The 25327-nt window shown below is 31.8% G+C and overlaps 6 protein-coding genes across 10 annotated transcripts; 4 read left to right on the top strand and 2 right to left on the bottom strand.

Moving 5' to 3' along the window:
• The first annotated feature begins 405 nt into the window (after positions 1-405).
• Positions 406-2611, top strand: LOC103827658 (nudix hydrolase 8). Its single transcript, XM_009103189.3, has 7 exons — positions 406-898; positions 1006-1274; positions 1367-1432; positions 1527-1667; positions 1781-1909; positions 2003-2146; positions 2262-2611. The coding sequence occupies exons 1-7, from the start codon at positions 778-780 to the stop codon at positions 2481-2483; spliced, it is 1092 nt and encodes a 363-aa protein (XP_009101437.1). The 5' UTR covers positions 406-777; the 3' UTR covers positions 2484-2611.
• Positions 2612-5911: 3300 nt separating this feature from the next.
• On the top strand, positions 5912-7966 carry LOC103827657 (deSI-like protein At4g17486). Of its 2 annotated transcripts, none has more exons than XM_009103186.2 (5): positions 5912-6066; positions 6300-6564; positions 6902-7189; positions 7284-7361; positions 7443-7966. In XM_009103186.2, the coding sequence occupies exons 2-5, from the start codon at positions 6390-6392 to the stop codon at positions 7631-7633; spliced, it is 732 nt and encodes a 243-aa protein (XP_009101434.1). In that variant the 5' UTR covers positions 5912-6066; positions 6300-6389; the 3' UTR covers positions 7634-7966. The 2 variants fall into 2 exon arrangements, with proteins under 2 accessions (XP_009101434.1, XP_009101435.1); XM_009103187.3 differs by having other exon boundaries at positions 5950-6199.
• A 544-nt stretch (positions 7967-8510) lies between these two features.
• On the top strand, positions 8511-12951 carry LOC103827656 (palmitoyl-protein thioesterase 1). Its single transcript, XM_018652657.2, has 7 exons — positions 8511-11037; positions 11122-11248; positions 11693-11806; positions 11915-11980; positions 12104-12142; positions 12230-12352; positions 12433-12951. Exons 1-7 carry the CDS (start codon positions 10862-10864, stop codon positions 12724-12726), a joined length of 939 nt encoding a protein of 312 aa, XP_018508173.1. The 5' UTR covers positions 8511-10861; the 3' UTR covers positions 12727-12951.
• Positions 12952-13078: 127 nt separating this feature from the next.
• LOC103827653 lies at positions 13079-14690 on the top strand. Of its 3 annotated transcripts, none has more exons than XM_033272426.1 (7): positions 13079-13213; positions 13287-13392; positions 13484-13549; positions 13645-13713; positions 13810-13887; positions 13973-14134; positions 14302-14690. In XM_033272426.1, exons 1-7 carry the CDS (start codon positions 13163-13165, stop codon positions 14460-14462), a joined length of 693 nt encoding a protein of 230 aa, XP_033128317.1. In that variant the 5' UTR covers positions 13079-13162; the 3' UTR covers positions 14463-14690. The 3 variants fall into 3 exon arrangements, with proteins under 3 accessions (XP_033128317.1, XP_009101429.1, XP_033128316.1); XM_009103181.3 differs by having other exon boundaries at positions 14203-14690; XM_033272425.1 differs by lacking the exon at positions 13645-13713 and having other exon boundaries at positions 14203-14690.
• On the bottom strand, positions 14651-17131 carry LOC103827654 (pentatricopeptide repeat-containing protein At5g47360). Of its 2 annotated transcripts, none has more exons than XM_009103184.3 (3): positions 15296-17131; positions 14955-15083; positions 14651-14866 (listed from the first exon to the last, which is right to left on the bottom strand). In XM_009103184.3, the coding sequence occupies exon 1, from the start codon at positions 16751-16753 to the stop codon at positions 15314-15316; it is 1440 nt and encodes a 479-aa protein (XP_009101432.1). In that variant the 5' UTR covers positions 16754-17131; the 3' UTR covers positions 14651-14866; positions 14955-15083; positions 15296-15313. The 2 variants fall into 2 exon arrangements, with proteins under 2 accessions (XP_009101432.1, XP_009101433.1); XM_009103185.3 differs by having other exon boundaries at positions 14955-15079.
• A 232-nt stretch (positions 17132-17363) lies between these two features.
• Positions 17364-18892, bottom strand: LOC103827652 (homeobox-leucine zipper protein HAT2). The gene is made up of 4 exons (XM_009103179.3): positions 18525-18892; positions 18130-18419; positions 17959-18038; positions 17364-17865 (listed from the first exon to the last, which is right to left on the bottom strand). Exons 1-4 carry the CDS (start codon positions 18673-18675, stop codon positions 17556-17558), a joined length of 831 nt encoding a protein of 276 aa, XP_009101427.1. The 5' UTR covers positions 18676-18892; the 3' UTR covers positions 17364-17555.
• Positions 18893-25327: the final 6435 nt, after the last annotated feature.

The following is a 25327-nucleotide window of genomic DNA, read 5'->3' as shown; positions in this document are numbered from 1 at the left end:
TCATTAAGATATATCCGATTATCCATAACCTTGGAACTCCTGAAGATTCCTTCATACAGACAACTCTCTTGAAATTGTTAAAGATTCTCTGATACCAAACCTTTAATGCCGTTTTCCTGCAAAGTTTTTCTTTTTATTTTGGTTTGGTACTGGTATAACTTTATTAACAAAAAAAATATGGCACACTAGTGCGTCAGTTTACAATAGTTCTTTTTTCATCCAAAAGCTTCGGAATGTTTATGGACTTCATAGGTCATGAACTGTTTCTTTTATTCCAAGTTCAAATAGATACTAAAGCAAATTAGTATTCCCATTGCTCCAAATTATAAGAATTTAAATAACGTAAATAAAAATGTAAATTTTAGTTATTTATATCGAATTTTAACCATTGTGAAAGATAATATAGATACATCTATGTAACTCACCCTAACCTTTATTAAAAAATATCTCACGCTGGCACTCTCTGGTCGGTTGAAATCGTAGCTCGAAGAAACCACGTGTATTTTGTCTTTGATGTAAGATATTTGAACTGTTCTTCTCTTTCCTTTTCTCATTTCTCACTTAACCACCACTTGGCTTCACTCCACACATTATAAGCGCGTCCTCAAAAAATCTTTCGTTACTCTCAAAACACGTTCCTCTTTCTTCTTCATTTCCTCCCTCAGCTTCTTTTTTTCATTCTTAATCAAGATAGGAAACAAATATCTGAGTTCTCTAATCAATTTCCTTTCTTGGAAAACTGTTTTCTTGTTTTCACATAGATTTTCTTGACCTCCAATGGATTCTGTTTCCCTTTCTGAGGTTACTGTGATGAGAAGAACACATTTGGGATTTATGCACAGTTTCACACAACCATTTTCAGGTGTTACAATATCTCCCAAGTTCTGCCACTCCAAAGGTAAAATTGATACCTTCATATCACTTCCTCTTCACAAGAATCTACATTCAGTAACTTCTTGAAGTTGAATTAGCTTCGTTTTTTTATATTTGTATTTGGATGAGAAGTTGTTGGATCAAGGGCAATATCTTCAAGTGTTTCCAGTACAAAGAGCCAATATGTATATGGAGAAAGCTTAGCTGCAACTGCAGATTCAGATTATAAGATGAATGGACTAACCCTAAAAAACAGAATCAGTTCTGTTAAAGAAAGATTATTACTTGATGCTTTTGATGATGAGTATGGTGGAGTAGTAGTTGATCATGGAAGATTACCATCAAGCCCTACCGTTTTCACATCAATGCTTCAAAGCTCTCTATCGGATTGGAGGAGAAAGGTGAAGCTAGTTAAAAAAACTTGAAAATCTAAAACCATTTTCCTTAAAAAGTCATTATCTTTTAATCAGTTTGTCAAAAAAAAAAATTGTAGGGAAAGAAAGGAGTTTGGTTGAAGTTACCTGTGGAACAATCTGAATTAGTCCCAGTTGCTGTAAAGGTAAGCAATAAATTTCTTGATTACCTTGTTCTGTAATTAAGCAGAGAAACTTGTTTAATATGTAAGTGAATTCAAAAAAATTGGGATTGTGCAGCAAGGATTTGAGTATCATCATGCGGAGAAAGGATATGTGATGTTAACTTATTGGATACCAGAGGAGGAGCCTTGTATGCTTCCTGGAAATGCTTCACATCAAGTTGGTGTTGGAGGTTTTGTCTTAAACCAATATAAAGAGGTATGAAATATGAAGATCAATTTGTTAATTTAAAATCTGAAAATCAAACGAAAACTTTTTTTTTTTAGTTCTTTTAAAGATTTTTCTGATTAAAAAATGTTTGATCTTATTAGGTACTTGTGGTGCAAGAAAAGTATTGTACTTCCTCGAACACAGGTCTATGGAAGTTGCCAACTGGATTTATTAATGAATCAGAAGAGATCTTCTCTGGCGCTGTAAGAGAAGTCAAGGAAGAAACTGGGGTAACTAATTTTTCTTTAAAAACATTAGTTTTGATTTAAAAATTCTCAAGACCATAACCATAAATTGGCGTTGTGTTGTGGTGTGTTCTTCAGGTAGATACAGATTTCTTAGAGGTTATAGCTTTCAGACATGCTCACAACGTCGCGTTTGAGAAGTCTGATCTGTTCTTCATCTGTATGTTGAAACCACTCTCTGATAAGATCATCATCGACAATCTTGAGATCAAAGCCGCAAAGGTAATCATCATAACTAAAAATCTTGCAGTCAGATCACTGACAACTAACACAAAAAAAAAACAGGATAACTAGTTTTTCGTCCCAAATCATAAAATAACTCGTGTTGTTGTTTCAGTGGATGCCATTGGTGGAGTTTGTGGAGCAACCGATGATAAAAGGAGACAAAATGTTTAAGAGAGTGATTGAAATATGTGAAGCGAGACTAAGACATCGTTACTGTGGTCTTTCTCCTCATCGACTTGTATCTGCTTTTGATGGCAGGCCTTCTTCTCTCTACTACAACGTTGTTGATGATGATGATCCTTCCCACTCCAATTGTACGGCTGAATTTTATTAATAACCGGATCAAACCTGACCGGATCAAAAGCCAAGTGGTAATACTCTGTGTATATATACTTCCTCCCCCATGTAATGTATATTGTATTTTAACAGTCTCTCCAGTACAGTAAATAGTGTTAGCTCCTCTGCCAAATCCATCTGCCACTCCAATTGTATTTGCAGTCTTTAGAATCAACCGGTTAAACCGAGCTGGCCTAAAATAACTGCAACAAATTAAACCGAATCAAAATAAAACAATTCTGAATTCTCTTTTAAAAGTTTTCATTCAAATACAAGCTTACAAAAAATTGGAAGCATGGCCAAATTGATATTTTCATAAAATATATGTTGCCTTCACCAGCTAAGGGCCATTTATGGCATAACCCTGCTGACCAACACACATCAAGTTGCAAGTATTTCATAAGGAGCATTTATGGCATAACCCTGATGCTCTTCTCCTGAGTTCTCATCATAAATAGATAAGACTCTGCAAAGATGGACCGCTATAGTAAATATGTTCCTATCACCACCAAAGGAAACCGTCTGACCAAAAGAGTTTGAAAGGCAAGGGCAGCCAGATAAAAGGCTAAGAACAGATGTGTCGTCTTTGTAGTTCATATAATCAAGATGCAGAGTATTAAGGGACTTGAGACAGATCTTGAGAGCTGGCAGTAGGCTCCTAATATTTAGTTATCTGAAGATGAACTATCTTATGCCGTTCAATTATTTTTAACTAACATCTAGAAAGGTGGATATGGAAGAAAAGGCTCGAAGTTTGCATGAAGATGTGACAAAACATATATGTATGTTGCTAACTTGCTTTCTTTATTTGACATATATCAAAGATTTACCCTCATTCTATTTATCTCACATTTGAAAGTGACTATCATGGTAACTTATGCAGCACACAAATACTCCTAAGAAGATAAACCTAATACTGGTTGATATGTCAGATTGTATATGAAGCCGCAAACTTTTTTATCAGAAAAAGTGATTTCTGTTTGTATTTCCATAACTCTCAAACTTTGGGTATGGGAGGCGTAGGCAAGAGCACCCTCCACTCTAATAAATAACAAGTTTCTTTTTAATAATTTTAGTAATTTATAATCATATTTTTAAAGATACAATGAAAATTAAAATATTAAGGTCTCAATACTTTTGTAATAAATTTTTTGAAATAACAAATTTATGTACTTTTATATGGTATATAGTTTAATTTTAATAATATATATATTTAATCTGAATATCTATTAAATGAGACGTCGTATTCATATGATTTTATGATCATTTGTATCTTGTTATAACAAAAAAATTAAACTATTGATCATAATTTTTTTTTAATGTGAAACTTTTAAAAATATTAGTAATTTATAATCATTTAAAAAAAATAAAAATAACATATAAGAACAAATGTAGTTTTTTTATTATATAATTAATGTGATTGTTTAATCTTTTTAAGAATATTAAATTAAACAAAAATGATGAAGGATATAAAAATTGTTATGAAATGTTTATTATTCAAAATCATTAGTTGTCATATATATTTTAATCATATTAAGTAATTCCATAGCTTTTATTTAAGAAAAATAAATTTGTACACAACTAATCAATTTTATATTTACTTTAATTATAAATATAATATATGTATAAATGTTAAAAATTCAATGAAAATTTCAAAATTAAAATATTAAGGTCTCAATATTTTTGCAAAGAAAATTTTGAAATTAGCAAATTTATGTATTTTTATATGGTATATAGTTTAATTTTAATAATATAAATATATATATATATATATATATATATATATTTATATTTATAATTCAAATATCTATTAAATGAAACTTCTTATTCATATGATTTTATGATCATTTGTATCTTGTTATAACAAAAAACTTAAACTATTGATCATAATTTTTTTTAAATGAAACTTTTAACAATATTAGTAATTTATAATTGTTCAAAAAACACTAAAATAACATATAAGAAAAAATGTAATTTGTTTATTATATGATTAATGTGATTGTTTAATTTTTTTAATGTTTAATTTTTTTAAGAATATAAAGTTAAACAAAAATGATGAAGGATATAAAAATTGTTATCAAATGTTTATTACTCAAAATTATTAATTATCATATATATATATATTAATCATATTAGGTAATTCCGTAGCTTTTATTATTTAAAGAAAAAAAGAAAATATTTTCGTGTACACTAATAATCAATTTTAATATACACTAGGTTAAGATCCGCGACTTGCGCGGAATGAATATTATATATAAATTATTTTTAAGTATTATATATTTTTACATATTATGAAATAATAAATATATATTAAAAAATTAAAAATTTAGTAACTATTACGTATCTAATTAAATTAATAAAAATACTTAAATAAATTTTATTAATCCACACAAACACTTTTTTATTTTATATGTTATAAAATTAAGTTTAAATGATATTAACATAGAAATATATTACATTTTTAGATATTGACATCTGTTAAAAAATATTTTATACTCATATTATTTTTGATCGTTTGTATTTCTTTATAACAAAATTTTTAAATCAATGATAACAATAAAAAAACTGTGGGATGTTTAACAATTTTAGTAATTTATAATTTTAAAAACATTCAATACAAAGTTTAAAATCTAAATATTAAGTTGTCAATAATTGTAATTTTTATCAAAGAAAATTCGAAATTATATGGTATATAATTTATTTTTAAGAAATATTAATATACATATATATATATATATAATATTTATTAAATGAGACTTTCTACTTATGTAATTTCGTAATCATTTGTATCTTGTTATAACATAAATTTTAAACCATGGATCACAAAAATTTCAATGTGAGATTTTTAACAATTTTAGTCATTTATATTCGTTTTTAAAAATTCAAAATATAACATATACGAAAAAATCTTAATTTTTATTATATAGTTGATGTGGTTGTTTAATTTATTTCAATAAGTTAAAATTTTAAAAATGATAGAGAATAGACTAATTTTTATCAAATCATTATTCAAAATCATTAATTGTCATATATATTTTAGCTACATTAGGTAATTCCGCGATTTTTATTTAAAGAAACAATGAAGAACATTTATGATTAATTTATGGTTGTTTAATAAAAAGATTATTATATATTTATATGGACCAACATATTTTCTAAGAATTATAACAATGATTATGGTGATGACATGTGGCTACAAAAATATGTTGTAATGTTTGCCTTTTAATATATAGGGGATTTAGATTACCAATTAATTTTTTAAGGATTTTAAGAATCATTTTAATGATGACACGTGACTATATAGTGATAACCCGTGATTACAAAAAAATTATTGTAATGTTCTTCTCAATTAATATATAAGATTTTCAAAAACCGAAATAAATTTAATTAACTTTGACTACAAAAAAAAATTAACTTTTCGGTTTTAAAAGAAAAACCTTATCACATCATTACATTAATTTCCCTTACATTAACGCAGCATTGTCCACAGACTCTCTCTCTCTCTCCTCCCGACAGATCAATCAACCTGTAGGAAAAAAAAAACGTCATTTTCCTCTAATCTCCGATCCCCAGATTCTTATGTAAGCTCTCGCTCTCATCTTCTCTCTACGGACTTAGATCTCCGTCTCGTTTATTGATTTTGTTCTTCGGGATCTATCCTATGCGTTAGGGTTCCTCGTGTGCTTAGCCTTCCGATTTTTTCTCGAAATTCAGGTTTTTGATTATTGGGTTTCTTTGATCTGTTCTCATTAGCCACAAAAGGAGTTCCTTTTTGTCACAAATTCAGATTTATTGATTATAAGTATTTTTGCAGAGATTTTAGGAGGGAGGGGGAGAATGATTGTTTGATCTTGGATTTGAATTGAGAGAGAGAGAGAGAGAGTTGTTGGTGAATCTGTGTAAAATGCGGGTGCTTGGTTTGAGCTCAAGCTTATGCTCTACTGATGAGAAGGAGGTTGAAGAGATGGTTGGAGACTCCTCAAGTCTCACACCTGTGTATCTCAATGTCTATGATCTAACACCTGTCAACAATTATCTCTATTGGTTTGGTCTTGGCATCTTTCACTCTGGTATTGAAGGTAATTGTTCTGCCTTCTTCTCTTTTCTCTACAACTTGACTGACCTGTAATCAAATATTTATCCACAATTTTATTTGTTAATACATATCTTGGTTGGTGTGATATATTGATTAGGCAACAATATTTTGGTTCTTCAGACAAATATTGTTTCATTATTAGGAAGTGGTTTTGTAATCAATATTTAGGAAATGTGAATGGAAACCTTTTCAAATCCTTGTTTACATTAAGTACTTACCTAGTGAGTTATATTTGTATTTTTCTCTGGAGTTAGGGCTTTTATCATTGCTAAATGCTTATCTAACATGAGTTTTCTTTTCACTTGTATACCTCCTACTAGCTCATGGTTTCGAATATGGATATGGTGCTCACGAATACTCAAGCAGTGGGGTGTTTGAGGTTGAACCTAGGAACTGTCCAGGTTTCATCTTCAGGCGGTCTGTTTTGCTGGGAACCACAAGCATGTCTCCCTCAGATTTCCGCTCATTCATGGAGAAGCTTTCGAGGAAGTATCACGGGGACACGTACCATTTGATTGCCAAGAACTGTAACCATTTCACTGAAGAAGTTTGCTTGCAGGTAACTGGAAAGCCTATTCCAGGATGGATTAACCGGATGGCTCGTGTAGGTAAGACTATCAAACTATCTTATCTATCTTCCAGCTTGTTTCTTATATTGGTTCTTGTTTGTTTACATGGCTGTTTGTTCTTGACTTCATCCAGGTTCATTCTGTAACTGTATCCTTCCAGAAAGCATACAGCTCTCAACTGTTGGACAACCCGAAGCCCTTGAGTTCTCTGGTAAGTTAGTTCCAAAGAATCTCGTCTTTTTCTCTTCTTGTCTGGTTTCTGATGAAACTAGTTGTTTTATCTTCATTGTAGATGATAATGATGGATCAGAAGAATCAGTTGCATCTTCTCTCTCGGACGAGACAGATGGAGAAGGACAAGATCATCATCTCATAACAGCACCAAACAGCGACATTGCATATCTTCAAGACAGACCAGTGCGACTTGCCCGTGAGCTCCTACAAGAACCAAGCGATGGGTCTCCTATGTTGAAGCGGTCTTGAGCTCTCTAAAGCATCCATCCACCACCCCCATGGAAATATCACTGTGGAAGCAGAATCGAGTATTTGTCTGAAAATTTCCATCTTCTGAGTATATTCTTTGGGTCTAGAAATGTATAAAAGATCTGAATTTAAGTGAGAACCCATGGTAGTAGTGAGTTTAGACATTATGATGTGAACTTGTTTGACAATATTTGTGTTCCATTTTCTCCTGAAGACAACTCTTTATGTTCTCTGAGTTCACACTTCTGATTTGTATGTCATACATTATGAAATCTGCGATGCTGTTAATTATTATTCAAATATTGTGATCAATTTAAGACAGTTGTTTGGTTATGGATTTGATATGGACAGAGATGATGATGTCTTCTAGCCTAAGGTCTTTAACTCTAGTTCACATTTTGTAGCTAAATTAGTCAAAGGCTGGCCTTAGAAAACGAGTAATTTAACTTAACCCACGAGTTTTATTTGTAGATTTCCACATTATAAAATTTAGGTTGAGTTTAAAAATATATTGCATAACGTTATGAAATCTATTTGTAGATTTAGGAGCTAAAAGAACGTAAAGTTTTGTGTTGTGTCAATACCAATCTATAAACCAGATCATATTGGATATATAAACATTTTATTACAAGAAATATTAAAGTAATTAAAAACGTCAACAAATATGGAAGGTTTGTCTGCATTTCAATGTAATAATAATTTTGTTTAGCTTCTTTTCTTTGTGAAAATAATTACTATAAAATAGTACTCCCTTTATTCCTTAAAGATCCATTTTTTAGAAAAATTTGTTTCAAAAAAATATATTTTTTACATTTTTAATATACTAATTAATGAAAAACTGTATTTTTCAAAAAATACAATTATGTTTAATAAAATTTTATTGGTTAAAAGTTATTGGTAATAGTTAATGAAGAAAACAATGTATTAAAAATACAATTTTAAATATTTTTTTAATAAATGTGAAAAAATTATAACATAAATCTTTTAGAAACGGAGAAAATATACAATAACTCTCTGTAAATGGCCAGTGGGGACCAGATGTGGCCATGGAAGACGTCAGATGGATTTACTGCTTCTTTCTTAAATGAGTTTACATTCCAATGATAGAAGATATTAATACTACTTATCTATCATTCGGTATCAAACGTCAAAAATATTTGCTCCCAAGGTTTTAAGATGAGCAACAGAAGACCTATAACAGCGATTGGCTAATAATGTTAGCATAATAAGTAACCAACAAACTGGCCGTGACATTTATCCCCTCCCAAGTCTCAAAAGGCATTTTAGCAAAAAAAGAAAGAAAGTCTCAACAGGCATTCACATTTCTCATCATACTTATGTATAAAGTTCCATTTTCACTTTTTTTTTTCCGTTTATCATTCTCTATCCCTTATATATGGAGTTCCATTTTCATTTTTTTTTCATTTCAGTTGATTAGTTTATATATATAGTAAATTTTCTATAAATTAATAATAAACGCAATAAATTAATAAATTTTATCCGTCTTGAATTGGGTTAGTTAAATAGGAAAAAAAATCAATAAACTAATAAAATAATAATTTTTTAAAAAAAATATATAAATATATGGTTCAATTAAAATCCTAAGTTAATGATTTATATTGTTTGTTTTATATTTCCATTTGAGTCTATTTCTATTTTGCTTAACATTTTAAAATATTTTGATAATATTTGTAAAATTATACCTAAAACTCATATAACTTCCTATTATACATATATACTAAATAATATAAAAGTCAATTTATAACAGTAAAATTAGTTGAAAAAACAAAGTTGACAAAAAATCAGTAAAATTAACTATTTTCTTATATTACAAATTACATATTCCTAAATATATGTATATATATATTTTTTGTAAATTAAAAATTTAATGAATTAATAAAATCAGTATTATTAGTTTATAGAGTTTTAACTGTATAGCACAGATCCTTTAAAATTTTACTAGTTTATAGTTTGACATTTATTTATAAGGTATTTTATGTGCAATATATTCATTGATAAATGAAAAAATAAATACATTTAAAGATACATATGACATGGTCCAAACTAATCCTTAAGGATAGGCGCAACCGCTTACAGATGGCCACTCTTTTCAAATATTAAAATGAGACATAAACCCAGTATTTTAAAAACTGAACTAGACCGGCCAGTCCGACAGTGACTCGTTCAATAAGCCAAGTCCGGTGTAATTTAAAAATTGGATATGAGAAAAATCGGTAAAATCGGCTAAAAACCGGTGAGCAGGTCCGGTTATAAAAAACACATGATTAATGTGTGTTTTAATTGTTATTAAATTTAACATTTTATAATCAATATTTGACATCACTATTTAATTATTTAATTTTTTTGTTTTGTAAGAAAGAACTTACAAATCTCCATTTGACTTTTAGTTGTAAAAATAAATAAATGCGGAATTTGAATTTGTGTGTTTATCAGTTAGAATTATTACTTGTTTACTATATATATAGTTAGATTTATATTCATTGTTTTTTTTCTTCTAGTTAATGGGAAAAGAACGTGTCATATATATAGAAGAACTATACCTTTAAAGTTCAGATAATGTAAATATATGATTATATATATTTAGTTTTTGGAAAACAGAAACTTCGGTTTGACCGGTTGAACTGGTCCAACCAATAGTCGATATCCGACACTATTTTTGAAACATTGCCTAAAACATAGACACATATCCGCATGACCACAAAATAATATGTATTCAGATGTTTTTGAATCCGGATTGCTTAGATCTTCATAGTCGGCTTACCATTAAACCACCATGATTTTTTGTGATTCAAAGATCCTAATCTAGTATTATATCAACTTTTAAAGAAAATATCAAGAAACTTATTGTAAATCTTACAAATTAGTAAATATTTTTTGATTTATAGTAAACAATTAATATGAAATCCTTGCATATTTATCGCATACATACAAGTACACACTAAACATACACGCGTATTAAAAGAGGCTGCGAGAAGATAGCATAAGATTTGGATAAACAAAAAAAAAAAAGACGAAGAAGAGAGTTAATGCGATCGCAGGAAGACATGAGCAATCGTCACCGTCCATTTTTCAAAGACACTAACTTACTTGGCCGCAACTCCCAACCACATCACGCTCTTTCTATTCCCTACTTATATTCCCATCTCAAAACTTCCTGGAGACAACAAAACATAAACACAAACGCCAATCGCAACTCTCGCGTTTACTATGGAGAAGCAGCGTTTTGGACTTGCGGCTGCGGTTGTATTCTTAGCATTGGTTCAAGTCTCTGTATCGGTTCCGTTTATAGTGCTTCATGGAATCGCAGCTGCATGTTCTGAGGGGAAAGAAGCTAACTTCACACAGCTTCTCTCTAACTTCTCTGGCTCTCCTGGTTTCTGCCTGTAAATCCACACAACATCCTCTTATCTTTTTTTTTCAAGTTTTACCGTATGATCAAACTCTTTTTGTTTTGGTATTGAATCCAGAGAAGTTGGAAATGGAGAACTCGATTCATGGTTCATGCCACTTGCGAAACAAGCGGAAATAGCGTGTGAGAAAGTGAAGCAAATGAAAGAGTTGCGTCAAGGATACAACATTGTTGGAAGATCTCAGGTTCTTGAAAACCCAAGAATATATATGTGTTTTTGATCGTTCATTCTTTTTCCTTTTGGTCACAAAATGGGAACATGTTTGAAAAAAAAAATCTTTAAGTGTCTAGCGTTAGCCCAGTAGAGTCTTATAAAGTTGTACACTGAAACCTCTATAAATTAATAATATTGAAATTACACCAAAACTATAATTTTTTTATTAATTTATAGAAATATTAATTTATCGATAGACTAATTGAAACAAAAATTCAATTTGGAACTATAAAATTATATTATTTTATAGATATTTTTAGTGTATATTAATTTATAGAGTATTATACTGTAGTTTGTATGAATCGCTATTGGTTTGATTCTACTAACAAAAATCATTTCAGTATGATAAAAATAAATACATATGTATACACTTTCAGATTCACTGTTATGATGTCATGGATGATTGATGGAACAGGGGAATCTAGTGGCTAGAGGCTTGATTGAGTTCTGCGATGGTGGACCTCCGGTTTACAACTATGTATCTTTAGCAGGTCCTCATGCTGGAATCTCCTCTGTTCCTATGTGTGGTGTAAGTTTTTCTTATTTAACCTCAATTATTTTCAAAATGAATTGATTTTATTTAATCAATGACAGTGTTTCTCTGCTGTTAATTTGTTTGTCTTTTTGGGGGGTAAAGTCTGGATTATGGTGTGAAATAGCAGATGAGCTGATCAAGTCAGATATTTATAGCGACTTCATTCAAGTAAATATATATATTTCTCTTGTTACAAAAATAATAATATATATATATATATATTTCTCTATCTATCTATATATCTATATATCAGGATTAGTTTAATTAATAACATCTTTAATGACTTTGCAGGATCATCTTGCTCCTAGTGGCTATCTCAAAATCCCTACGGTATGTTTCACTCAAACTAGTTAGTTTAGAAGAATAAGAACATTTTTTATAAGGTTTTAATATAATCATTATTTTTGGTTTTCTCAGGAAATGAAAAAGTACCTGGAAAGTTCCAAGTATCTACCTAAGCTTAACAATGAGATACCAAACCAAAGAAACTCCACTTACAAAGAACGTTTCGCCAGCTTACACAACTTGGTTCTTATCAAGGTTCGACCTCCTCAAAATAACATTTCTCTAATTTTTAAGCCCAATGAATCCTCTCTTGATGATCATGTTTTGTTTGACAGTTTGAGGACGATAAGGTCATTGTTCCAAAAGATTCGTCTTGGTTCGGGTTTTACCCGGATGGTGATTTCGGACCTCTTCTCACCGTTCGAGAGACAAAACTCTTTCAAGAGGACTGGATCGGTCTGAAACCATTGATTGATACTGGGAAAGTGGAGTTTGTGAGTATAGATGGCGCACACCTCAAAATATCGAATATTGATATCGTCAAATACGTTGTGCCTCATCTCCAAAACCGACCTTCTTCCGAACAAAAAAGATTCAACCGCAAAACGAAGGAGCCTTTGCATACTTAAAAGAGAAAATATCTCATCACCTTAGTGATGATTGTGTAGAACAACAATCCTTATTCATATAGTTATCATAATATACATACTTATCTATAATCAAAGCGTCAATAATGTTTCAACCTGGTAGGTAGGTAGAATGGATAAGTATTTAATCATATAAAATCCAAAAGGCAAAAGGGAGAGTTGAATTCTGATTATTGCAAGTCATTAAAGTCAAACTTTCTTGCTGTTTACGGTAGGTTTAATTGTGTTGATTATGTGACAGCCCAATAAGAACAAATGGGCCGAGTTTTAAAATAGCCCCAAATAACAGTCGGCGTATCAAACGAGAAAACTTATTCCCCGCGCTCTCCTTCTCTCTCTCGTTTACGTTAAAACCTCTTTGGCCCTCTCTCCAAAGAAGGCAGTGAGAGGTTTCTTGATCTGTGAAAGTTTCCCAAAAATGGTGAATCTTCCTGGAGGTTGTACGAATGGAAAGCAATTCTCCAATTACGTAAGTCAAAATATCCATCCAAATCATGGATCCATACTATCAATCTCTTATTTCTTTCTTTGATCTGTTTCAGGTTAATGAAAGAGTCAGGGAATGCATCCAGAGGTACATGAGCAAGGAAGAAACTGCGAGACATCTACGTGATCGATATCAAATCGCATACGGATGCACAGAGATAGGTAACACTCCTTTTACGCTGAATCAATTTAATTGGTCTGTTGGCAAAAAAAAAAAAAACCTTGGGAGTGATTCTAATTCTTGATTCTGTAGCTTGGGGTAATATTGAAAGATGGAATCCAGAATTCTTCAGAACTTACTTTGAGAACGGTGCACCAAGTACGCAAAAATAGAAACCCTATACCATGTTTTTGTTTGCTTGTCACGCAAGTTTCATGCTTTTGATTTATTATTGGTTTTTGCGACTGGTGAAGATGCAACAGCTCTTGCTAAACTGGCAAAAGAAACCGCTCTTGCTCAATTAAAAGAAGAAACTGGATCTTGTAAGACTCCAAGTTAGTGTATATATGAGAATAAAACAGAGTTCTGAGTTTTTTTTGTTTGTTTGATTCTCTTCTTGTGGTTGTTTGTTGTCTAAGATTCGCCACCAAAGGGAGAGTCAGATAAGGCACCGCGTTTGTGCTCTGATACAAGGGCCAGAGAACAAGAGCAACAAGGTAGATAAACTTGTGCCTTGTTCTTTTGAGTTACTTAAACTTGAAGAATCTGTTTGTTGACATATATGTCTTTGCTTCTCTTTAGTAAGGGAGTCTGCTCGAAGCCAAGTGCCTGAAGATGCTGCTTATGCACATGATGGTAATCCCATAGCCTTTGTGGAGCAGAGTTCAAGTAAAGCAGGGCAGTCCCAAGCTCTAGAGAAACAAACGCTTCAAGCCTCTCGTCAGCAGCAGCCAGTTTATCCCAGTAAGTAAAAAACTACTCTCAGCTTTCTCCTCTGCCTAATCTCACACCTTGTGTTTGGTTTCTTTCAGCAGCCGAATTTTGGCAGAATCTTTCGACTACTTTAGGTCGGATTCAGTGCAATACAGACCAGATGGTTAAGCTAATGACTGATGGACATGGATTTGCAGCACATCCTTCTGCTGTGGGATCCTCCAAGAGACGGCGAGTTGAGCGGGAGAAAGAGAGAGGTGACACTGTCGAAGCAGAGAAGCTGCAGGATCAGAATCTACAACTGCCAGAGCAAACGCATGGAGAATCTCGGGGAACCAACGCTGCGAAGAAACACTAGACACGATTGACAGAGAGATGCTGTTCTCACATCACATTAGTAGTATTTTATTACCCGAAAAATATTGCAGAGACGTATGTTATGATGCTTGTTTTTCTTATTGTCATCCTAGACAATACTACTAGCTAAGCAATCTAAGAAACACTGGGGAGAGATTTTTATGGGCTCTATCAAGAGAGACAAACATGTAACAAGTTAAAGAACATATATTCATTCTATCAAACCTCAGATCCATTTATTAGTGTGGCAAAACACAACAAAAGAAAAGCGAAGCACAAATGTTTGTGATGCTTATCCCTTTAACAAGAAAACCAAAAAGAGAAGTGCACAACCACAAGGCCGAGAGACTTGCTGCCTTCCATTTCTAACTTCAGGTTGAACCAATTTTCCCCATTAACTGAATGCTGAAATGATCAAAATGTACATAATATAACCAAAGCCATTAAAGGTAAATCTCAAAAAAGAGTTTAGGTGAGATGTTTCTTATCTCACCTTCAGCTGCAGAGTGTAAGGACAGTACAGTAGGGAAAAGCTAGAATCTGATCCTACAAGTGGAAGCCTCCCCTCACAAGCATAGCATTTCAGAACATAATCATCACCTTTGGCTACAGTTTCATCTTCCTTGACAACAATAAGAATCGGTTCAGTACTTACTAGGAAACTGATGCTAACTATTCTGAGTTCTTTCTGCTTGTTGTTATACAGTAACATCATTACAAAACTTCACTAATGCAAAAGCTAAAGAGCTCAGAAACTCTCATGGACCGTTCCATTTGCAGCAAGTAAATACAGAACAAGAATCCTTACTCATCTAGATATATATATATACATACCTATCTAAGATAATGGAATTAACTGGTAGAGAGACGACGCATGAGATCTTCATCACCAGTCTTCTTCAAAGCTTCAACGATTTTCTCAACCTGAGAAACTTTCAACCTCATTTTCTTACCAAGCATCGATTTCGCAAGCTTTGCAGCTTCCCAAGACCGCCCTTGTTCGCATAGACCAAGCAAAAGAACAGAGTGTATATCCGTGTCTATCGTTGACACCACATCCGCCTTCTCAATCTCCTCATACAGAAGGAAACAATCATGATACCTTTGCAACAAACACAGCTCCCTCAGAACAAGACTGCACGCAAGACCATCAGGTCTAATCCCACGAACCAACATCAAACGGAACATCTTCTCCGCCTCTTCCCATCTCTTCAAACGAATCAGCGACACAGTAGCAGAACTAAAACATTCAGAAAGAGAAACACCACCTAGCTTCACCAACTTATCGACCAACTTACCTAAACTCTTAACATCCTCACCATCCTCCAAAACCCCTTGGATCAAAACACTAGCGGTAACACGATTCGGCGAGCATCCTCTATCTCCCATTCTATCCAATACCATCAACGCATCTCGAACCCGCTTCTTCTCAACAAAAGCTTGAATCACCAAAGTATAAGTAACCGCATTAGGACTAATAAACCCACCACCATCTTCTTTCTCCATCTCTGTCAACAACTCTAACGCCCTCTCCATCTCACCACACTTGCAAACTCCTTCCAGAATCCTCGAATACGTCACGGTGTTAAGCACGCATCCGTTCTTACTCATCCCCTTAGCCAGCTTCCACGCTTCCTCAACCTTACCCGCATTGCAAAACCCATTGATCAAAGACGTATAAGTCATCACATCAGGACAAAGATCAACACTTTCCATCTCTTCCATCAACTCCATACCCATACTCAGATCACCCTTATCAGCAAACAGCCTAATCACTACATTATACGCAACGGTGTCTGCAGATAACTCGAACTCAGGGAACTTCCTCAACACCCACAACGCCTCATCAGCGAGCTTCGCTTGGCTACAAAGAGACAGAACGATCCTCATGGTCTTAACACTAACAAAGCATTCATCTTTCTTATAGGCTTCAACAACGTTCTTAATCAGATCTGGGTTAGCTCTAATTTTAAGAAAGTCGCAAGCTTTGGAATACATGTAAGGACTGTGTCTGTGTCCGGATTGAGTTCCTGCCCATATGAAAAACCTAAGACCTAACTTAAATTGGTTTGGTCGGCATCTTGTTAATACCTCGTTGATACAAGACGCGTCGAGTTTGGCCTTCGAAGAGGTTAGTTCTTTCTCGAGGTTGCTCGTGGATGATTGAAGATGGTTGTATAGTCTCTCGGCGGGTGAGACAGTTGTGGAGAATAATAATCGTAAAGGTGAGAGCTTTGAGGGTTGGTGTTGAAATGAGGGAGAGACACGACGACGGATCAAGTGACGTAGCATCTGGATGTTCGCAAAGGTGCAGCGATTGAGAAGATCTTAGAAAGGGACGACGGGAGTTGAGAGAGAAAATAGAATTTAGCTCAGTGGAGACGATGACGAAGAGTGTACAGTTTATGGGCTACATAGTTCGGCCCATTAACATCTAATTACAAACCCAATAACAGTCTCGTATTGTATTTGTACTGTAGTAACAAGACAAGGTCACGTGATTGTGTCAACAACACCCCCGCCAAAATATATTATTCAGCAACTGCGATCGTTTAGTGAAATTTAATTGCTGCGCATGATTACATTTTCTGATCTTTTTTTTTTTTTTTGACAAAGGACATTTTTTCAGCTCGTAAGTAATTAAATTTAAACGTAACAAATGAATGAAGTTACTTTAACTTTTTGTTTGTATTAATAAGAAAATAGTGTAGGATAAACAAGTAGTTAATTCGACAGAAGAAAAAAAACATTAGAGACAAAAAGCATAGAGTCTCGATCCAGAACTTCGTTAAATGAATAATGTGTTAGGATAAATAGTTTCAGGATTTTGCCAGAGTTGTAATTAAGATTTCTCACCTAGTCCAAAGTTACTAGAAAGATCATTTTTGTTTTTACATCAAACTAGTTTAAAATAGCTTCACAATTTGGTTACTATTGTAACTAATCTTAACTAATTTATATGTATATGAAGGTTACATCATACACAGCACTTAAATGAAAGAAGGCCAATCATCCAATATTACAATGACCCCACACACAGCCACATTAATATCAAACCAACACAGCAACAAAAATCAACAAAACACGCTTCCCCTCACGATCGTGGACGCAAGGCTTCGAAATTTAGCCCATGAGCCACTTGACCAGCAGCACAAGCAACCCACGGATTGATCGGAACGGGCCGGTGATTGTGTTGATGGTTTGATGATGGACCAGCCACACGCTCACACGACGGACACATGATGAGTGTAGTCGGTGGAGTCATTTGGCCATAGAACTGTGGAGACAGCTTGAGAGTTCGAAGCTCCATAGCCTCTTTCTGAAGTCGACGATTCTCCTCCGTTAGTTTCTCGACGCATCGCTTCAAGTATTCACAATCCACCTCCGTTTGCTTTAATTTGGTTCTGTAACCAAACCAAGAAAAATCTCAGTTAAACCGAACCAAAACTAAACCGGATATTAATGCAATTTAATGCTAGTTGGAGAAAATATCTCACCTTGCTCTTCTGTTCTGAAACCACACTTCCACTTGCCTTGCTGTCAGGTTCAACTTTTTGGCCAAAGCGAGCTTCTGTTTCTGTATAATTACAAAATTACCCTCGTTATTTCAGAGTTATAACAATTAAACCATTGGTCTCTCTCTGACAAGAGTTTTTTTTTCAACTTACGGGATTGAGAGTGTTGTGTTCTTTGAAAGTCTCTTCAAGAAAAGCAGACTGATCTTTAGATAATCTGAGCTTCTTCCTCGACGTTTCACCTCCGTCTTCTTCTTCGTCGGAGGTTCCACGCGAGTAACCTCGATCCGGAGTGATATCATCGTGCTCAGAGATTCCTTCTCTCTCACTCCTCTTCCCGCCGCTTATGGTGCTCGAGATCGTACTGTTAGGAGAGGATACCCCCGGTTCCTCCTCGCAATCCACCGTTGTTGGAAGACTGTTCACATCTATTTTGCCAAGATCTGCGTTGAAGCAAAAACAAGACAGTCAAATACTGAAAAGCTTCAAGTAGAACACAAGATCTTGAGTGATTAAGTTGAAATCTGAGAGTTTTGTGGAGAAATTACCTGATGTAGAAGCAAATGTTTGGTTCCATGGAAACCTGTGGAGATTGTTGGATATGGACGAGTTAGGATTCTGACTCAGCTGAAGAGGTGTGTGATCTTGTGAAAGTCCTAAGCTTAGGCTCAAACCAAGATCTTCTTTTCTCATCATCATGACTTATTCTATTCTTATAGATCTAGACAAGATCAGAGAACAGAGGAAAACAGAAGACTAAGAGGGTTTTGATCTTTCTTTGTAGAGAAAGAAACCAAGAAGAAAGATACAGATGAGAAATGGTTTGTTTCTAAAGAGAGAGTTCAGGTTTGTTGTGGAGAGAAGTAGAGAGAGATGATGTGTGATGATATTGAAGGCAAAGAAGGGATTAATATAGGAGTTGAATGATGAGATTTTGTCAGGTGGCTAATTACAATCCATCGTTATTGGTTTTATTTTCTATACTCTATTACTTTATATCCTCAACTTGTCCCCTTTAGCTTTTGCCATGTCTTCCTTTTTTGTACTTTCCCAGCATTATTGATATTTTATCTTTCATTTCCCACAAGAACCCATGTACTCAATTTTGTGTATAATGTAATTGTACACATATGCATAGTTGTGTCTGTGTCTGTGTCTTGGGTCCTGAGATTTAAAACCAGTGTCATTAAAAGCAATAGAACTGTCCGTTCTACAATTGAGAGAATTTTCATAGTGCTTCAAGAAGAACATGGTTAGTTTATGCTCCGAATGGTGACTGCGGATTTGGTAATAAAAGCGATACGGAATTATAGTGCGGGACGGTACAACTGCAGTTCGTACGGAATTAGAGTGCAGTACGGGACAGCTGCGGTTTTAAGTAAAAAGTAGTGCGGAATGTTATTTGATTGGTGACAATTTATATTTGCGGTATTGAATGATTATTTAATAAAAAATAATAATGGTATAGAATACATAATATAAAAATATATTAAAATAATATAAATAATATATTAACATAATAAATTGAATTACTCAATTATGTTTTATACAAAAAATTTAAAGTTATATGAATTATCCAGATTTTTTTTCTACTGAGAATCCCCAAAAATGATATTTAATTCGAAAAACCTTTTTTTTTTTACATTTTAATCCGAATTAACCAAAAAATATAACTGAATGGGATCCCAAATTACTCTGAATATAAGCCGGTTCCCAACTTTCTTATCCAAACCGACCAAAAACTGAAATAACTAAACCAAGACTGCATCAAACTTTTTAAATACCCGACAGAACCTAGGTCTTTAGAAAAAAAAACAATGTTTTTAAAATCGGACAGGAAGCTGAACCGAAAAATATTTGGATCACGGTTCAATATGGTTCGACCGGATCAAATCTTGTTTAATAATATTAGTAAATATGATCCATAATTAAAATATAGATAAATTTTAACCATAAAATAGTTTTATGTTTATAAAGATGGTTTATAGATTTTTGATAGTTTTAATGGTTTTTATCAGTTTAATAACTTTGAAATTCAATCCGGCTACGTGACCAGTTCATGGTCAAACCAATTATTAGATCCAACCAGGCTATATAACCGGTTCATGGTTGAACCCGGTCTAACCAACGGGTCGGTCTAGTTTAAAAAATACTTAAAAAACGAAGAATTAAAAAGTCTGAACTGGAACCGAACCGAGAATCGAATGTCCATGGCCGTACAATAGTATAGTTATATTTTAATTTCTAAATGAAAGTAACTAATGTTTTTTAAAATGAAATAATAAATTATATTGAAATATTAAATAACAAAATAGTTAAGCACAATACAATAAATATATATAATTTAAATAATTTTAGTCATAATAAATTTTAATACTAAAATTCATCTGAAATAAAAATCAATATATATATATAAAGTATAATTAAAATAAATTTGATTATAAAAATTTGAAATCAAATTTTGGTTTAGTTAGAATTTTTAGTTATAAACACACGTAAACTGCTCTGAATATTTTAATTATATAACTATACAAATTAATCAAATAAGTAAATATTTGGGTGACTGTAATTGGTTAATAAAAAGAGTTAATGCACATAAATGTAAACTGAGAAATACTAATAAATAACAAAAAAACGCACTTCAGCTGTCAATAACGCACCATAACTCAAGCGGATTCTTATCATGTGCGTTATTGTAGAATTTAGAACAAACAAAAAAGTTTTATTTTCTGTTGTGGACAAGTGCGGTATTTTACAAGAATACTCACTGCGAGTTAGTTATCATGTGAATGGTGACGAAGTGCGTTTTTCTAAGAGCGTAATTGAATTCCGCATTTTCAACTGTCGCCATTCATTACCTTAGAATCTATTAAGAAGTTAATGGATACTTGAATTTAATACTTAAATATAATATACAGTATCTCAGAATTATCAAGCTTCTTGCTTTACATGTAATATATATTGGAAAATGTTTAAATTTTGATTTACGGCATGCCAGACTGAGTCAAGTCTCCAACAGTGTAGCCAATTATATGTCCATATTTTTAAAAAAAAAATAGTTGAGAAAATGGAAATAGTTTTGGGGTTGGAGATAACACTGGATATAATGAGAGAATTGACTAATCGAGTGGTTGGTACAAAACACAATCGGTATGAATCTGAACTTCTTCAAAGTTGTGGGGCAATCAAAGGTTATAAACCAATCATATACATGTGAGGTGAATATTTACATATGAACAACATCATCATGGTTTCTACTTTTATGAACAATGACATTTTCAAAGCTATTCCTTTCTTTTTATTCCTCCAGTAACGTTTGTGCTTTGCCTTTATCTCTAACTTTAGTTTAACATGTTATAAGTTTTAAATGTGAGCAATATTGGTCAAGGGTTTTAGTTACTTTGCGTACAGTAACATGGGAGATGGAGCATGTGGGTCATCCCGTGTGATCGTGCGTTGCTGTTTCCTCACGCGCCAATGACACCGTGCGAAACCACGCGCCTCCATCAATGAACCTTGGCGTACTTTTTCGCGAAGAAGTTACCTACTCGTACTTAAGGTCTAACTAGTTCAAACGCAGCGGCTGCAATTACGTATATTTGAGGATACAGGTAGTTATGGTTTTTATAGGTTTTAAGAGATTTATACGACTGGTTTTGTGGTTAGAAATTGATGACGTTTAAATAATAAATTAAAAATATTTACATTTTATATAATTATAAAAATATCAAAAATCATAATATTATAATAAATATAGAAACTATATTAAGAAAGTTATATTTTAAATTTTTTTAAAATTATAAAAAATATTTTTATTTTAAAATTTTATAATATTAATTAAAATATAATAGATATATTTTAGTATTTTTATAATTTCAATTTTAAATTTTTACTGAATAATTTTATTTTTGTATTTATATTTTTTTAAAGAAAAGAAAAAAGATTTATTCTCTCGTAACCGCAAATGCTAGTTGAAACCAATTTTTGAATTTATGAGGTTTAGAGCAATTTGAAACAGTTTAGAGCAGTTTGAGTGATTGTTGCAAAACGCAAACAACCGCTACCAACCGTAAAAATTACGTTTGCAGGTGGTATCAGAGAAACCAGTTATACACTTACAATAAAAGATTTATCAACGATTGATAAGCTTATAATGGTTTATTGTAAAAGTAAAATAAACAAAGTTAAAAATTTAGTGTTAGCGTTGAAAAGAAAATAAGATCTTTTTTATATGACGTGACAAATACTGACTTGACCATAATATTATATTCGTCTCTTGCAACGCAAATAGATGGATAAAGACAATTGTAAAAAGCTGATTGAATGCTCATATTTTTAATTTTTTAATCTCAATTATCTAATATTAATTATTTTATAATAATTAAAATAATATATAAGTTTTATATCAAAATTTATCATTTTCATACTTTATAAGTAGAGACTTCTTTCATTTTATTCGGACGCTGGAAAAATCAAACTTTTTTACTATATTTTGGTATATTATCCCCCACTTACAATTTTTTTTTAAAAGTATATATATATATAATAAAAATGAAAAGACAAGAAAAATTATTTTATAACTTTATTTATTTCTTAATTATTTGATTTTTAATTTCAAACGTTGATTTTTTTTTTGATAATATGCAATCACAAAAAAAAAACATAAAATAAAATAAAGTATGACAAAAATTGGTGGAATAGGGTGTTGTAGGTTTTTATTAAATAAAACAATTGTAGAGAATAAAATTGAATGAGTGTTAAATTGTGACATGGAAGAAAAACAATTAGGGGTGGGCAATTCGGTTATTTTCTCGGTTCGGGTTCGGGTACGGTTCTAGTATTTTTTTCAACTGAAATAAACCATAGTTAATTTGGTTTGCATTCGGTTCGGTTTATATTAGGTTCGGTTTGTATTCAGTTTGGTTGGGTTTATTTTTTGGATCAGTTTAATTAGGTTCTTCTTAGTTTAATTTTTTTAGAGAAATTGTGTTTTAAAACGTAAATTATGTAAACATAAACTATGTGAACTAAATTCAATATAAAACTGAAACAAAAACCTTTAAAAGTCACAAAAAAGTATATAAGAATTAAAACAGATGAATGTATACTAAAAAAAAAAACTAACATCATTAGTAATGTCTTTTATATCATTATTTAAAAGCATGCAATGAATTATCAATGTCTCTTACTCCCTCTGTTCCCGAAAAAAAGATTTTACAGAGTATTCACGCATATTAAAAATATAATAAATATTTACAATTCAATTTATTATTTAGTTTACTATACATTTTCTAATAAATATTAACCAATAGTATTCAACCAATTCAAATATTTTCAATTAATGTTTTTTAAAAGTACACAAAAAGTAAATCTAGAAAATTCTACTTTAAGGAACAGAGGGAGTATATCATTATTTAAACGCCTACAATGAATCATCTTCAATGTGACGCTGTGGAGAAGAACTTGTGTTTTTAATAAAAATATCTGTAGGTTTTAGGTTTAGATTTAACATTCACGTTTACATATATAAGAATATGAAAATACAGACTTTTCTATTTCTTTTAAATCAAATATTTTAGTGATTATATATTCGGTTAGAAGAATATATGTTAATGACTGAAAAATGGAAAATATGTGGTTTGGTATTAGAATTTTAGTATATTGGTATTACTAATATTTTTAATTTGAATAATTACAAAAACACATCGGTTTCTCGGTTATAACCGAACCGAATCATAATGTTCGGTTGGTTCGGTTTGACTCGGTTCAGTTTGGTTTTTTTGCACTCCCCTAAAAAATTGATAGATAAAATAGAGAAAATGATGCGGAATAAAAATAAAGTGTTGTAGACATATAACCAATGTATATAGTCTTAAACAAGAAACTAGAACAATTAATGTGATGAAAGTAATACATTAATAATTGCCTTGGTGGCAAAGATGGTTAGAATTTCATCAGAAAATATTTTTGGTGACATTTAAATCTGCAAATATAATAACTTATATTACAAATTTTAGACAAACTTGATAGAACGTCTAATTTAGAGATTTTCTCAAAAAAAAAAACATCTTATAGTTAACAAATAGAAAAATTTGATAGTTAACAAATAGAAAAATTCCATAAAAATATTTCAGCTAAATTTAGTTAAACTTTTTAATACTCAACCTTTTGTTACTCAGTTCCCCAACAAATTATTAAATTTTCAAAAAAAAATTTTGAAGGAAAAAAACAAATTTGTTTTTTATTTCAAAACAAAAAACTCAATATTTAAAACTTAATTTTTTTTTACAAAATTTAATATCATCCACAGTTTAGTTACTTTTATTTCTCAAACACCAAATAAAAGTGGAATTTTCTGAACTCTTTTTGTAAATTTTAGAAAATTTGAAAATTTTGCGTAAAACTTATTAGTATTATATATTAAAATAAACAAAAATTGAGTTTTAAAATAGACACAGTTTTAAAATTTTATGTATTAAAATAAGCAAAATAATTGGTTAGAATATTAAACTAGGTAGTGAAAATGTTTGGATATTAAAAATCTTACTAAAATTTAGTTGAAATATTTTTATCGAATTTTCCCTTAACACGTCTGACTCAGATACAATCTTGAAATGAATGATGAAATGAAGCATTCATTTACAGATTCGCTAGTATTCATTCTAATGACCGTAGCCATAACAACAACTCTCTCTACCTATTTCTAGACGTATAGTCTGTTTATGATCAAAATGATCACACTTCACTTGCACCCATGATACCACGAATAAACTCACATACACCATAATAATTGTAGCACATACTTAATTATTTTAGAGCTACTTTTATTATCTTTTTAGAAAAAGGTTTATATCTAGTTTTACCTCCATCAAAATCAGGCTTGAATTGATCTGGTCAAAATTATTACTGAACATTGATGAGGAAAAAAAGAAATGTGAACTTTTAACAGCATTTGCTCAATTTTTTTTTTTTTTAAACTTTTAACGGCATTATTCCAAATCCAAACTAATTAGTAAAGGAAGTGTGATCACGTGCTCTCGTAGAGAGTGAAAGAATTCGGCAATTGGCGACAATTATTGAGAGCATATGATGATTTTCGTGGCAATAAGTATCATTATTTGTAGGACCCACGCTTTTACAGAAGATCCGACAGTATGTCGGAGCAGTGTTTCAGTGTGATCTGCTGTCCCACGTGTCCACGAGCACACGCATTAACTAAATGCGCGTTCGTTCACGCGCGCATGTTTTCTTATAATCATTTCTTCTTGATTAAAAAGGAATCCACATTCCAACAAAGCAGTATGACAAAGCATGATAGTATATATATTATGAAAATAGAAATTAAACAAAT

This window comes from Brassica rapa, chromosome A06, assembly GCF_000309985.2.
Source record: "Brassica rapa cultivar Chiifu-401-42 chromosome A06, CAAS_Brap_v3.01, whole genome shotgun sequence".
NCBI lineage: Eukaryota > Viridiplantae > Streptophyta > Magnoliopsida > Brassicales > Brassicaceae > Brassica > Brassica rapa.
The sequence above is the reverse complement of the archived record's forward strand: the minus strand, read 5'-3'. Positions and strand labels throughout refer to the sequence as shown.